General features: G+C 38.8%; 1 protein-coding gene across 1 annotated transcript in view; it reads right to left on the bottom strand.

The window, feature by feature from the left end:
- LOC146617540 (polypeptide N-acetylgalactosaminyltransferase 14-like) overlaps window positions 1-16,844 on the bottom strand; it is a 243,147-nt gene that overhangs the window by 17,869 nt on the left and 208,434 nt on the right. Inside the window, exons 12-15 of the mRNA XM_085373147.1 lie at window positions 15,491-15,617; window positions 10,105-10,197; window positions 9,133-9,216; window positions 6,692-6,836 (exon numbers count right to left, since the gene is read on the bottom strand). Coding sequence (XP_085229273.1) covers window positions 6,692-6,836; window positions 9,133-9,216; window positions 10,105-10,197; window positions 15,491-15,617 — 449 coding nt within the window. The remainder of the gene's footprint in view (window positions 1-6,691; window positions 6,837-9,132; window positions 9,217-10,104; window positions 10,198-15,490; window positions 15,618-16,844) is intronic.

Raw genomic sequence — 16,844 nt, 5'->3', positions numbered from 1 at the left:
AAAACGATCTCACTAAGCTCCGGCCACAGATACATTTCTTTCAGAAGCCTGTGAGAGAGTATCAGACCTGTGTAGCTCACTGTGTAGCTCACTGTGTAGCGCATATTGTATAAATGTATCAAGATTAAAGTCAGACAATATATAACTCACAAAGCTCGAACGTCTTGTCCAAAATGATTATATCAGACTCAGTCCGAGTACCTTTTTTTAAAAAACTTAAATTAGATAGAGAGTTGCAGACAAACATTTATGAGCAATGTTGAAAACAGATACTTAGAAAAACACAAATACTTTTCATAAATCAATGGAATTAGCTTTTTTTAATGGTCATCAAGACATGATTAGTAGTTACTACAAATGTCTGCAGTCTGCAGGGAACTGGTGTACTTTAATTGTCTTAGTTACTAGTTAATTAACAGATTACCATTTTATATTCAACACGCATGAAAATTGCTACTCAACAGTCAGCTTTATATTAAATATAATTAATCATGAATAGTATTAAGTATAAAATCATTAGATATCACCTTACATTAGATCAGCTTCATTGAGGAAATTGTACATACAGATGAATGTATATCATTAAGAAAAAAATACTAGATTTTACATTGGTACAACATTCAGGGCCACATTTCCAAATTACGAGTGATTTTGTGTTTACAGCCATTAACATGAAATTTTCAGCTCTGTACTTGTGATCTGTACTGGAGCTTTGTTGCTTTTACCTAAACTCCAAACACTTCTTTTTTGTTTGGCATTTTAACTTAATGGATTACTCTATTCTCAGATTAGCTTTTCATTAATTTTCTGTTGACTTGCTTTTCAGTTAATCATTAAATCTTTCAGTGAATAAGTAATGTGTTTTTTAACCCCCCCCCCCCCCCCCCCCCCCCCCCCCCTTCATTTCATATTCAAACATTATTAACATAATCATACTGCTATAAGTCTGCTGACTTGACCTTATAGAATAATGGAGGTCGAGAGTCAGATGGCAGAACAGTGGGAGGTCTTTTCAAACCAGCTGGGTGATTTATGACATTTTATCTTAAATATCTCAACGCTGCGGGGTGTATTTCATCACATGATTGATTTATTGAACTGCAGCAAAGAGAATGACATTAGAAGTTAATTGGTCCTGCAGCTCAGTACATCTTCTCTCTACTGGAACGTCCCAGGATTCGTACTTAAGAGTCAGTGTTCAACAATATAAAACCAGTAACCTCACCACTGCTCAGGCTGGGATGTAACTAACACACCTGTTTTCCAATGAGAATTCTAAAGCATTTTTAAATCCGTCAAGATCATTGTTGTTATTACTGTAATAATAACAATAATAAAAATTTGAGCACATTTCTATTATAATTTTCGTAGATGCATATTAAATAGCTGGGCCTGAGGATTCCGCCTGCTTTTTCTGTTTCAGCTTCTGGTGAAAATGTCTTTATTTAAGTAAAGAAAGACACGAAAATCAGGCACTGACTCACACTTCAATATTTCCTGGAATATAAGGCAGTGTGGCCCTCACGGTGGTCCTGCATTACTTTCAAATAATTATTCCTAACGTTTATAATCTCTTGGCCTCGCTGCTGACTCATGCCTTATTCTTCTGTTTTCTTTTGAATTTGCCTGGTTTCAGACGTGAGAAAAGGATTTTTATTATTTCAGATGTGTTCCAACAAGATTCGACTTTCTGCACAATCCTGACATGTCACGTATGCGTATCTCGGGAATATTTTTAGAAAGTCACCGCCTGCATGTAAACACGTTAGGCAGAGGTTGAAGCGGACTGCTAACTGTGATGGGAATCAGGCTGCGGGTAAACACGCTCACTGGTTATGCTGTTAAACATTAAGCAGGTCAGCACTGAAACAAGGTCTGCATGCTCAGCACAAGTGTTCCCCAGATAGCTAAAAGGTTAAAAGCAAAGTGGACTTTGGCTCAAAATAATGATGACACCTGCAGCTCTGTGTACAAAGCTGTGAGTGTAAGCTTTATTCTTTCCTGAAAAAAAAGAAAAAAGAAAGTTGCCCGAACTACTTTCTATTTGTGTGCACATTCAGAGTCGACAGCAGAAATGATTAAAGTACAACTTCATGCCTGTGCACTCATTACATTTGGAGCAAATTGTGTTTAAATTCATGGTTTTGTGGCTCAGTGGGTTGGATTTCATACCCATCATTCTTGTACCTCATCTTACATTTCTGCTATGTTATACACAGTTGTCCACCTCCCATTAATACACTCATATAATGCATTTGAATCCTTGCTTTGCAGGATTCAGTTCTAGTTTCTGCTGCTGTGGGTTTATAAAATGGTCTCTCTGCCTCTGCTATTGATTTTTATTTCCTTGTATGTGAAAGTTGGTGCAAAATGGTAGGTTTAAAGACATTTCTTTTCTTTTTTTTCTGATGGACCGAAGCTTCAGATTTTTAAGCTTCAGAATGGCTATTTTTTGTTCTTACATTGCATTATTTACACTATTAATGTCCCATATTTGATATTCCATTATTATTTCATTACTTATGCCAAAAAACTTCTCGTCAACTTTCAAGTTGATGTCCTGTGGGAGAGCTTTGTTTTCACTTGCTATTTTGAATTGCTTTTCACTTCATGTTTGGCTGCCTGCGCTGGTAATCCAGCATCCTCATCTAACAAATTGGAAGAGAGACCAGGGGACACCCCGAGTCCAAAGTGAGACAAACAAAGACATTTACAAACTTCTTCACCCTCATTCGACAATAAAGAACCACTGAAAGGTTTGGACAGGCTAAGAGGATCCAAACTATTGACTAGTACTGTATATCAGCTGGTGGAACCATTCTGGCCTCTGCTATGTTACTCAAACACTAACACAGGTTTTGCTACTATTTAGGAAATTACTATTCAAATTAAGATGTGTGGGCTTACAAAACATTTGCATGACTGACTCGTAGCAATCTTCGATAAGTCTGGAAGTAGACCCCACTTTACCACGTCACTGGAAATGTGAGTAATAGCTACAAAATGGACGTTACATTAAATAAGATTCCTAACTGTGATGGAGAGCATAAATCCATAAGGAAAGGTTTACAAAGTTTCAAATAAAATCAACACAAATGTCATTTTCTCAAAGATTTCTATACAATCTTTCTGAAACAGATGAATGAGCCATCCTCTGCTGCCCATGAATCCTCGTGGGTCTTACTCACTTCTTCCCTATTTTCAATTCACCTGGTTTTGTTTAAAAATGTCTGTAAAAACTCTACATCATAATGCACAAAATATTAATAGTCTTGAGTCACTCTCCTCTCTTTCCATTTTGCTTCCATAGAAAAAGATTTTTAATTTTTTAAAATGATTTTGAGCAACAGTTCTCCAGGATTTCCTGGGGGGAATCAGTGTTAAACCACTTAACACTGACTGAATGGTGAATAATTCAAGCATAAAAAAGACAACCAACTCAGGGATTAACCAGGGTTTTGTATACATGCAACAGACAACAACATCCTGTGGCAAAACACATAATTTGCTCACACGTCTTTAAACAGATCTGCAGAAAACATCTAAGATAACACAGATAGACAGAAATAAAATTTTAAGTAATACTAAGTAGTAGTTCCACATCAACAAGATGACTCTCAAGAAGCTATTAGCTAAAACCTTGGCATAGCTCAGGACGGTGTGCAGTCTGTCAATCTCAGGAAACTGGACAAATGGAGGTCAAGATAAGTTGCAGGCCTACAAATTCTCTACAGCCAATGAACAGTATCTGAAAATTATATTATATTAAAAAGAGGAAAAATCCAGCAAAGACCTGACGCTGGACCTGAGGGAACCATCGGGCCCTTCAGCTGATCCATCAAACGTTTGCTGAAGCCTCATGAGAAATGGTCTCAGTGGAAAAGCGGCTGTCAAGAAGTCATTCATAAGGAAAGGAAACAGGGAGGGAGGGCTGAGGCATGCCAAATTACACAAGAACTGGACTGAAAATTAATGCCAACAAGTCTTACGGAGTAATGAATATGATGAATTGTCAATATGTATAGACTTGGTCAAGAGACAGATACAATGGAATCTCTCTTACTACATTAAATAAATTACATTTTATTTATATAGCAACAGCTTTGGCCTCATGAAGACTTTATTAACAAATTTGCAATCAAAAGGTATCTTGCCAACTTCAGTATTTATATTTGATTACAAGGCCCGTGTTATCAGTGACATATGGCTAAAGCATTCTCGTAATCTGGGTATAAAAAGACAAAAACGATACTGGGATTAAAATTTATTTCAACTGTGATAGATATCACATCTACCCCCAAGCACTATTTATGGCACAACCTTACCAATGAGTACAAAACAAACCCACTACAGGACTACTGCAGCGTGACTATACTGTGGCTGCTTGCTTGAATTCACCAGTGACTGGATAAACATTTATTTTCTGATTTCTGAATTGACTTTTATCCCTAAAAGAACTGATGTCAGCACATTTGTAACCACCTGAGCATGGCATGATTTGGGTTTGGTTAACTACATACATTTGAAGCTACACTGATTAATGTTAAAAAAAACTCTTACTTCCCTTTCCAAAGTGAGACACTATCTTACAGCCAGATAGTTTTGAAATTATATATCAGTATCCAACTTTGTCAATGCTCTCGATTTTCTGTTGAGAACGGCCTTGACAGGACATGATTATAACTATACCTCGATAGGAGTAATGACCAAAACCGCAGGTAAATTTAGTAATTCATATTAGAAATATTTCATTTGAATTCCTTCATTTTATAGTAATTGGGCTGCTTTAAAACCTTAACATGACAGAAGGGGGAAATGAATTAAAATTCAAAATTATACCCACCTGGGAGCTGCCCAGTTCAAACCAGACTTCTGAACACGAACAAACAGGGATTAAGAGCCCCCCTTCAGGCCTTTCTCTTGCGTTGCTGATTACTGAGAGTTTCTCATTCACATTCACACACATCTCAGCGGTTCTCCCTTTGAGCTCAGGGATCTGAACCAGCGACCTTCCAGCCACAAGCCAAGCTCTGCAGCCTTTAGGCATCCCAGCTGCTGACACATTTGCTTTCTGCGCAGCGGCTTGTTTAGAGTGAAGCGCAGCCTTCACACTTGTTCTTAACATGGAATAACAAGAATCCTACGGGTATTAATTATAGCTCAGAGAAAGGGAAACACACACACACACACACACACACGCTCCTCAGCATGCTGCTGTGCAAAGTAAGTAAAAATGAACATAGTGAGAGCAGGTCAGACATACACACATAAACACAGAGAAGAGTAAAAAATAACTGGCTGAACACAAACAAGACATTTTCACACTCGCACTGACGTCCTGTGAATTTACAGCGAGTGACAGGGCGCCATGTGTCCTGCTCCTGCCTGCTCTATTTCAGCAGCACCTTCACCTAAACCAAACAGTCAAATAGTGAGAAAGTATATGACCAACTATTTTCTGTTGTGTGCTCCAGGTCAGAAAGAGAAGCTTTTTTTCTCTTTAAATCCTGTCTGTACATGCAGATTTTATACACAGCATGCACACATAAAGGTCGCAAACACAAAAAAACACACATTTTAAAACCTTAGTGTGTTTTAGGGGAACAATTTTCTGGAAAATGGCAAGTGAGAGACAATAAAATGAAAGCTGAGGTTGAGCAGTATTTCCTCATCCTTTTTCTTTCTTTCTTTTTTAAATCCGTTCAGCCCACCATTTTGCACTTGCAGCTTTTCCGCACACTCACAATCAGGTGAAAGCCACTATAAGAAGAATTTTCCATGCTATTGCAACAGATTTCAAATTATTCTCCTGCCCTAAAGTTTTGAGTTTGGCAAACAAAATGCTATTGCTGAAGACTGAATTTTTCATGTGTTACATTTTCATTCAGCTGCTTCCTTTAGGGGCTGTGTTGGCAGCAGATCATCTACCTCGCTCTCATCCTCTGTCCCACCAATCCTCTGCATCTCTTCCTTCACCGCATGAAGGTCTCTCTCTTTTCCTCCTGCCTAGAAGCTCCAGCTTCAACATCCTTTGTCCAATATATCCACTATAATAAAAGAAATCTCAACCTGAGCCGTCCCTCTCATGTACTCATTCCTGTCCATTCTGGTCACTCCCAATGAAAATCTCAACATCTTCAGCTCCGCCTCATGTCTTTTTATCAGTGACACCAACTTCAAACTACACCTCACAGCAGGTCTCACTATCATCTTGTAAACTTTCTCTTTCACTCTTGGTTCTATCCTTCTGTCAACCAGACATGCATCTCCACCAACTCCACCCTGCCTGCACTTTCTTCTTTCTTCACCTCTCTTCTGTACTGTCCCCTGCTTTGGATGATTGACCCCTTCACACATCACTTTTTAAAAATACTGTATTATTATGAAGAAAGAGATCTGCATTTCAAACATTTTCTTGCTTTGTTCCTAGATTTCCCTAGATATAGCATCAATGCAACTTTTGTAAAAGTTATTTCACATTTTTAAAATTTGTAACAAAATAAAATTCTCCGTAGAACCAAATGAATGCAAACCAGGAACTAAACTGTTGAAATATAAAACTGCCATCCTGCTTTTAATAAAAGAAACAGCACTCTTTCATTTCTAGTAGTCCCTGCTGATTCACAGTAGGGACAGTTTCAGCATTTCCTCCAAGCTCTGTCTCTTCCTTTCAAACTGCTGACTGACCCACCTGATTGATGGCGGGGACGCCCTCAGTTCCCGTGCAGGGAGCTAATGTGAGGACGGGCATCTCCTGACCCTCCACCTTGCGGGACTCCAGACAGTTCTGCCTCTGTTTGATCACTCCAGACTGTGAGTCGGAGTCGTCTGGGACCCTGATGGAGAAAACGAGACTCCTTTCAGTTAAGGTATTCATTGCATCGTACGGATGTGGAGCAACATGAAACCATAAAAACTCTACCACTAAAATACGTACTTAATCTCCAAGAACACACATATCTGAAAAAGAAGCAATAGCCTTTAGAGGAAGTTTGGCCTAAAGTTAAACTATAATAGGAATGTCATTGTGATGAGACCAGAGACTTTAATCATCTCCTGCATGGTCTCATTAGCCACATCAAGATCACACTCTTAATTTGACAGAAATTTATCAGTGTTTGGGAAAAAAAAAAAGATGCTCTGCACCTTTAAAAAAATCTGCTGAAGGCTACGATTCTCTAAACTCATTACTTCAGAAAGTTTCTTCCTTGTCTTCCTCTGTGATAAACTTTCTCACTCTTTCTTGTTAAAGTCTCCACTGTGCTATAAACTCGGGCTTAAGCCCTGTAGCATTAATTCAATCTGCTATCTCTCTCTGTTTTAATAACCCGTTAAAGGTTATTCTGCGTTTTAAGGGTCAGGTCTGTCTTCCCTTGAGAGCAACCGTGTTAATTCCATTCTGGGGGATTAACACCAGCCTCCAGTGGATAAATGGGTACCGGTATTTAAGTGGGAGTGTGTGTGTGTGTGCTAAAGTGTGTGAAAGGGAGAGGAAGCATTTAAATGAAAGTGTTTATGTGTCTTAAAGGTATTTTGCATTGCTAGGTTGTGTGCTTGTAAGGAAGAGTCACTGCCAGAGCTTAGGGCACACTTAAGTGTGGCCGTTTAGTTATATTTGTGTGTGAGTGTGTGTTGTGTGCAGATAGGGGAGTCAGTCTGAGGAAGCAGATCCCATGGGAACTCAGCCAATCAGGACACGGGGAGACATTTAACCCACAGAGACAGTTAGGCGTTGAAGAGGACATGAAAATGGGCTGTATATGTGAGCAGATGTGGTTGAAAACTGCTTGAGTTGCACATTTATGCAAAGGTAAATGAGAGCGACCAGTTACAACTCATCATTTTTCACTACTGGTGTGAAAGGGCATACTTTAACCTGAACCTCTTTTCATGACCACAACCAAGTAGTTTTTAATGGAAGCGAAAGTAAGAAGTGAGGGGGAAAAAAAAAGAAGCAAAGGTCCCACATTGACGCAAACCCAGTGGGACCTTTGCTTCTTCACACCCTCAAATCAGGGTGTCATAGCTGTTAACATTGGAAATGATGCAAACTGCTTACACGTCTCTTAACCATTGCTGCTTTCCAAACATTTCAAGGTGGCGGCAGTGAATGCAAACATTAGTAAAACTTGTGATGCATTTGTGAGTTGCTAAATAAGCCATATACAAAGTGCTGATCAGACTCCATTCATGAGCAGCCATGCTATAGCTGCTGCAGCTGTGTTTTTGAGCGCAAAAAACCAAGCTGAGCTTTATCGCTAGTTATGCACCAGTGGCTCTACACTGCTACTACTACTTGTAGTATTCATATGTATGCATTTATAAACGGTGCTGCCATTGCATTAAAATCAATTAGGTAAAGTGGTTGGGGAGCAATTATTGTATTGATCTGTACAAAAAGTTAAAACATATGTTCCCTCAGATGTCTCGTGACATTGAAGTTGAGACCTGCATTGATGGTTTACTGTAAAAAAAAAAACAAAAACAAAAAACCCACACCTAACCTGATGGTTTAGACACTCTGGGTGTTTTTACTGATTTATCCATGAGATATAATCAACAGCAGTGAACATTGAAATGAAGGCTGCCTGAGTTTGACAAATCACAAATGGTCACAACGGCACTTGTGGTTGAAGTGATTTAAGTGGTTGTCCTCGAAGGGGAGATTGGCCAAGCATAAATCACTTTTTTATGAATAGAATTAGCGTTAAAGAATCCAGGACACAGATTAAAAACAGAGCATTTACAACTCCAGCAGCAGAGGCTGGCGTAGACCTGGATAATGGCTAATCTGTAAAACTTGTCTGTGACCCTGTTTTTTTAAAAAAGGAATAACTCACTCAGTTTTACAAAGCTGTTAAAAAGCTTCGCAGAGATAGAGGTATCCCCTATGGGGAGCAAAGTAAACTTTAAGTGTATACAGCAAAATGTTCTTCTTTAGAAGTTGAGGATAAACAAAAAGGTAGAAAAGCACAAAAAGAAATTATCTTATCATAACAATGAGCCAGGCAGTATTTAAGCCACTTTCGGCATTAGCTTTAAAAATTCTCTTCTCACTTTGCATACTCAGCAGGAGCTTTTCCTAGACAGATAAGTCTCCAGACACACACACAGACACACACACATACTTACTTGAGCTCTGGGTAGACATTGTCCAAGTACCACTTGAAGGATTTACAGTTGAGCTTCTTCCGAAGTTCCACTCTGCTTCGGATACTGAACACAGGCAGAAACAGACAATCAGATTGATACAGAAGCTGGCAGATGATCAGCAAACAACTTTCATTAAAATTATTTTTCTCTGCCACTATCATATGGGGAGAAAAAGCAATAAGGCAACTACACAAAATAAAACTGACACAAGTAATGACAAACTAAGAGTTCAACCATTACCAATAACGGAGGTGTGTGATATGAAAACAGGTAAAATCTTAAAGCAGAGCTGCAGCATCATCTACATGTGCAGGACTGATAATCACTGACATGTATTCACCGACAACTGTCGCCAGCGTCTATTACTGGCTGCATTTCTGATACTCATATCTTTTCTGCTATCAAAACAGATAAACCATTTATTTTAGGCTTAACCCTTATTTTTTTAAGAGTAACACACCAGGCTGAAAAGCTGAGCTGCAGTCCTCTCACTGTTTAAATTGCTGAAAGAAAACAAAAGCAACACTTTCAGAGCACATTAAATAACTAAGAGTTAAAGGAAATACCCTTTTAGTTTCTCTGATTGTATTATTCCATTGTGCAAATCAATGAACACACTATTTTATGGCCTTATTCTGTGCCCTAATTCAGTTTGATTGTGGTAGCTGCTAGGGGCAGTTAACTTGATAAAGGAAGGAGTTTATACTTCTGTGAGTTAACTTTGGTAAAATGTAACAATCTGTCCCTTTCTTTTACTTTATGCTTGAATTTTAATGGTGAACAAAGTTAGGGTACATTTCCATTAAATTACTTGTGGTAAGACGATACTACAAGTCCCCGTGCTTTGGTGCAAATAAAGAAACACCAGTCCTGTTTGAATATCTGAGGACTAAGAGGCAACGCAGATGACACACTGACATGTGAGAGTCAGATGTACTTGTGTGTTCTTACTCTCCGTAGGATTTGCCTCGTGCTGCCGGGCGAGCGGAGTAATAAAAGAGCCGGAAGTCATCCATCCACACCTCGGCTGTACGACGTGTGTTCCTGCAAACGCACAACCACACACTTACATCACACTCAGGCTAAAAATCATTAATGGTGACCATGTGCTACTCTGAATATTCCTCTTGTTGATTTATACAAGGTCACTGGACAAATTTAAACCAGACAACGAGTAAGCTAACGTCACGTTCCTGAAAGACATTTTGCAATTTAGTTGGAAAACAGAAATTTTTCATGTTAAAGTTTTCTTGAGCAACAAAGGTTTTTGCTTTAATCACTCAGATAAGAATGTGACCCAAGACTAATTTCAACTTTGTGTTTCCCAGCTCTGTGAAATATATTAATTGTGTATGAGAAAGAGAGCTTTGGGACTTAAAATGATGTTATGTCTCTAATTTGATCCTCAGGCTGCAGATTTTGTTTTCATAAATATAAAAACAGGAGGTGCATAATTGGCCTTTTTATTTAACACTATGTGAGACATCAAAAATCATTTTATGCATGTGTGATTATGACTGACAAAATGCATTGTGAAACCAAGAGGTAATTTATTAATCACATACAAACAGAATGAGAACAAACAGAACAGCTTCATCTCAGATACAGCAACACAACCTCTGTGCTGTAATGTAATGTAGTATTTGCATATATATGTAAGGTCAGGTCTCGCCCTCATTTGCAGTCTGAACTACTTCTGAATATGATCCAGCTGTTATTTTAACCACAGCGAACAGATGAGCGGCTGCAGGAGGAAGGAGAAATGGAAGGAAGTAAAAACAGACATCATTTACCTGCTGCCTTTAAACACACAAAGAAACAACCCACCTCTAGATGTGGTCTGGCTGATTTATTTATTTAAAATGTATTTTTTTTTTGCATTTTTAGCCTCAACAGGACAGCTCAGAGTGGACAAGAAAGCAGGTAGAGAGTAGGGGGACATAAATGCAGAAAAAGGTCTGGAGGAGACCTAAACCCTGGTTCCTGCACCACCGTTGGTATATAGATCACATACTTAACCAAGTGAGCCGGATCACCTGCTCAATCAGAACCTTAGCCAGATCAATCAGATCCCATTCTGACCTCACTGGAGTCTCTTTGCATGTTCACCTGCCCTAGCGTGCACATTTACAAACAGATCAGCCATGATATTCAAACAACTGACAGCTGCAGGGAATAATTCATGTAGACGTTATTTGGACCGCACACCTCAACACTGATTCGAGCACACTCCCTCACCACAATGAAAAAATAGGACTCTCTAACGTCACTACCCCTGCTCGTCCCCATAGGACAATTTGATCTGCTGACCTCAAAAACAACTTCCTGAATATCAGATGCTCCAGATCTCAATCCAGCTGGGCACCAGAGAAACCATGGAACCATGGAGTGTGTATAACAGATACAAGCGTACACATAACCTCTGTGAGATCTCTTTAACGCACTTTTTAAAGTCTAATTTGAAAGCCTTGAGCTGAGAATTTTGGCAAACACCATCTTGACCGCATGTTCATACATGTACAGTGGCAACTTGTTCACTGAGAAGATGCTGAACGAGTCAATAATTTACAAAATCACGATCAAAGTGTAATTAATATGACCCGAAACCTGTGACTGCATCAGAAAGAATGCAAGTTTAAGGCACTTAAACATTGGTTGTATCCACCTTTTACTGTACAGTTCAGTGGCATTCAGTGTACATACAATATAAGCTGTAACGCAGTGTGTAGAAGAGATCACAACAAAGGCTGTCATATGGCTGGCTGCGATGTTTTCTGCATTTGCATTCAAGCACATCATGTTTTCTTCTATTCAGGCAGGACTTCCACATATAGAGCCATGTTGATACCAAGTGTAAGTCATAGCTACTGCTGTATCTCATCATTTCGGTTCAACTCACTGCACTTTATTCACCCACACAGCGCTAACAGTAAACCACATTTTCACTATCTCTCATCTCCATTTACTCTATTTTTCCCTCCCTCTGTCTCTCTGTAGTAATTAGCTATTAGCTGAGTTTCTGTGAGCTGTGAACAATCTCACTGAAATGACAGAAACCCTCCATTACAGGCATTACACACACTGGCTGTGGCAGCTTAATGAAAGGGGAAGAGAGAGGGGATATGAGATGCTTGTAGGCGTATAAACATAAATATGTGTCACATGCAGGCTTACAATTAAATCCTCTCACTGTGCACACGCAAGCAGGCAAACACGAGGTCACAGCAGCAGACCTCAGCGAGGGAGGAAACAGCATAAACTTTGTAATCGAATTATTAAGCAGCCCCTTTTTATTTAGCATATTCATAATCCAGACTGCCAGCACTGAAGCCTCGAGCTAATTAACCAGCAGAGCAACACGAGAGCAGACAACAGCAGCTTTGTTTGGGAGGACAGCGTTGATCACAAACATCAGGCCATCGTGATACAAATAAAAGTCATCTTCTTCTGCGCAGAACAGATGTTGCCTCGGTAACGGCCAACAGGGAGCAAAATGAGCAACTAAACAGCCCAACTGAAAAAAAAGTATCAGTGTTGGCATGGATTAGCTGCTTGACACAAAACAATAAATTTATATGAGCCATTTGGCCGAGGCTTCGCTCCAAAGTGCCATTTAGCAGTGGGAGCGCTCATTTTGGGAACAGAACCCTTCATTCTGGCATCTTTAGTGCCTTGCTCTGTCCATTAAGCCACAAAGGGGACCTCAACTCCCAACGCTGGCAGTGCTAGCGCCTTGCTTGCATGCTGAGGTTTATGAATTAGTGAACTGTTAAAGGAAAAAAAAATCACCTGACAAATCATCAATATATTCGTGAGTTAATTTGTGAAAAAAAAGCACCGCAGTTTGGGTTTCGATAACCTCTCACTGGTCTTCTACTTTCATTTGTCATTTTAAGCGTTTCCCAGAATGACTTTTAATACATGCTTCAACATAATATTGGATATTCACTAGCAAAGGGCCCAATTAAACTAATGGGTTTTAATATTAAATGAAGAAATTGAGTTTCTCTCTTGTGGCAACTTTTTAATGTAAATTTTTAGCTCATGTTCCCTAATAGGCATTGAAGAGTCTAAAGCATAAGATGAAAAGCAAAATACGGGACACGGGAGGCAAAGTAAAAGTCCAAAAGGGAAGAATTTGAAGGCTCGGGTCATACACAAGGGGTCAATAAACATGGCAAACAATCCAGAAGAGCATAAAAGCATAAAAGTAGCCAGTAGTCATACCCAAGGAAATCCTTTTATAAGCACAAGGAAAATATTCAAATAAATAGAAAAAAAGGAAACTAGCTTGACTACTCTGACTAATGAGAGGAAAACAAGAAACTTCTTATACTGTAAGCGTGTCTGCATGTGTGTGGTAGGAAATTGAAGGGAAGAACAAAGGAAGGAAGTAAAACTAATGGGAGTACAAAATAATTGAGTAAATCACTTGACACAAACATGATCAAAATCCCAAACCGTGCCATTATTAGGAACACACCTTGCAGTCATGTTTACTTTGTTCTTGACCCTGTAATCTAAATGGAGTTGTTATTGTAGCCATGATTGATCTATTTATACAAGACCAATTCGGAAGCATTCTGAGCACATTAGTCCTGTTAATGGATTATTGGGCTGCCTGAAAGCATCTTTCTGTTCAAACTCTTTGACAGGGGCAGAATAAGAATACAGCTTATGCTAATAGGATAATATTGTGCTCGCAGCTCAAAGGCTCCCAGGCAGCTGTAAATCCACTTTAACAATGATGGGAGCATCATTTGGAGGCTGCAACACACACACAGCTCCGAATGGCAATGCTGCATGTCTGTTTCCTCTGCATGCCACAGCAATTCAGTCACACAAAAGTGATCTCGTATTATTAGTTAGGCAGGAAGGTTAGCGCATGCTCGAGGATTATATAAATTTACAAAAAAGTCAGATATGTTATTAATTCAGTACCAAAGTTCGTTAACAAACAGTATTTAGGCTAGAAGGTCAGCACCACGGAGATAGCAGAAACTAGACAGACACGATATTCCTCACATAATTAATTTACCTCCAGCATATTAAATTAAAGATGTTGAGTGACTGAGCAAACACAGAAGGTAGGACATGCATAATGTTAATAACAGCTGCAATGGTATAATATAAATCAAAGATTCTGTGGGAATATGAGTTTGCACATATCCTCAAAGGGGATCCGTTATTCTTGATATTTATGCAGCTGCATTTTAGAAAGTGAAGACAAAAAAAGTGAAGAAAAGAGCCAAATATGAGCCAAGTATGAATGAGACCACTGATGGAAGAAAGTAAACTTCTTAGCTGTGAGATTTAATAGCAAAGCTGAGGCTGAATTCTTGTCATTCCTATGACCAGCTAGTCTTTAGACCCAGTATATGCAGGTCTGAAGACCACTTTTTCTGGACTTTGGGTTAGAGCTGATTCTATTTTGGTAAACGTTTTATTTTTGCGTTTGATGTTTTCCTTGGATGCAATCAAAGCCTGCTCAAATGTGATTGGTCCAGTTGAGTACAAGCAGAAACCCTCTGCTTCTTCTTGTCCCGAGCCTACAGATACACTTGGAAGGGTTTATTTATTGAAAATATATTTTCACTGAATTTTTCCAGGAGAGAGTTCAAAAGCATTGGAGTGTGGACACAGACGGCTGCGTGTTAACACTGTGATCTTCTAAATGTCAGGAACAGAGCAGATTCCTTCGGTCCAAATGGTCATTATAGTGATTCACTGTCGACTCATGACACTGAGTCAATAATGAGTGAGCAGACGGGAAAAAAAATACATTTGTTTGCTGCAAGAAGTGTAGCACTTTAAAAAATTGTGATACTTATAACTTTGTTCAATCTAACATTGAATTTCTCAAATATTTCTTATACATGGCAAAAAAAAGAAAGAAAAAAAAAAGAAACATAAGCCATTATAGATCAGTTTCATCTGCTTTAGTACAAATGAAAGTGACAAAGAAAGGCATCAACACAGCAGCAACAGGAGCCACCTCTTGGTATCTCCTCCATGCTCTTGAGTCTGTTCCCAGAGATTAAACAAACCTTACAATATTGTGGAGGAGCTGGGCTACATGTGCAGCCTAAATTTGCTGCAGGTATCGTCTCATACTATCAGCAGTGACAAGGAAACGAGCAAAAAGAAAAAGTAGAAAAAACTCAGTCAGGAGGAATAAGAAGAGGGTCTGTTGCCACCTCTCCAACACCTCTGTTGTCCCTCTGAATTGCACCGAAACAGGTGAAGTGAATTCACAAAGGTTCATGCTCAAGTATTACTGATTTTTTTGTTAAACCGTGATAAAAATAGTTCTATAAATTATCCTTCAGACACTTACTTGATGTATGTGTTGGCGTTGCCTTCAGGAAACACATATGGGTGTTTCTTCCTGAAGACGTGACCCACTCTGCTGCAGGGCAGGATCTCCAGACTGCCGCCACACTGCCAAACCCGGAATGAGATCTCTGCACACAACACAAACAGACATAAGAAAGACTTTTAAATTCCCTGATATTGATATATGAAGCGATTATTAAAGTTTCACTAAAGCTGTATAAAATGTCAATCATATATATTTAATCTCTGTAATATTCTGGATATTTATAATTGAGCTATTTGTTATATTTTGTAACTCTGTAATATATTGTATTATTTACTTTAGTTCAGTCTGTTACTGTTCCTGTTGTACTGAAAAATGTAAATAAAATCACTGATAATTTTGGTTTGGTTTTCATGCAGCTGTGACAAACTGTAAACTTAAACAATCTGAGCTGATCACTGGGAGCAGCTTTGATTATTTTGTATTAATGGCATAAAGTTGATGATGAGAGTTCTTATAGTCAAATACAGAAACGTCTCAAAATAAAATAATGACGAAGAGTAAATCTGTCTGTAAGACTTTAATGAAACTGAAGGCTTAATATCTAATAAAAAGCCTTACAGCAAAATTTGATTGCAAAGTCAAAAATAATTAAATTCAGGTAGAGACATTTCGTATATGAAGACGCGGGATGTTTTTGTTTAAAGATATTCAGGCATCCAGCTCAATTAACTGCCATGAATGGTAAAATTATACTTATTCAAATATTTCTCTGTATTTTCACTAATGCTCAACTGTAATAAGAGGGATCAGAAAAAAAGTATTTATGACTTGGCTGAAGTAGCTTTATTCAGTGATGTAAGTTTTATTTTTCTTGTTTTTTTAAAGCTAAAGTTGTGTGTGTGTGTGTGTGTGGGGGGGGGGGGTTCTCTTTTATCCTAAACAAAATGACAATTGACCCAAGAATGCTCATCCCTTACACAAAGCCAAGAATAGAGTTATCTGTTCTGTGTATCTTTATCAGTGTCACTATGTAATTTTTCAAAAATGTTTTATTTCTTCTGCGAAGCACTTTGTGATGTTCTGCTCTTGAAAGGCACCCTAAATAAATGTCGCCTTTCATCCTAAGCTTTGTTTTTTACAAAGCACCTGTCACATAGCCCAAAGTGCTTCAAATGGCATGGCTGAAGCAGTAAATAATAAATGTTGCACTTCAAAATCCCCTTTTCAGTCTATCCTTCACGTCCTCTATCAGAGGCCTGGGAGCTTGAGGGTCCAACACAGTATCGTTGCTGTTCCTAGGACTGCGCTCTTCTGGACAGAGATCTCAAATGTTGTTCCTGGAATCTGCTGGAGCCACTCGCCTAGCTTG

Source organism: Diplotaxodon limnothrissa, linkage group LG15, assembly GCF_057381915.1.
Source record: "Diplotaxodon limnothrissa isolate DT_005_m linkage group LG15, D_limnothrissa_male_GT1.1, whole genome shotgun sequence".
Lineage (NCBI taxonomy): Eukaryota > Metazoa > Chordata > Actinopteri > Cichliformes > Cichlidae > Diplotaxodon > Diplotaxodon limnothrissa.
This window is presented reverse-complemented; position numbering and strand designations above follow the sequence as displayed.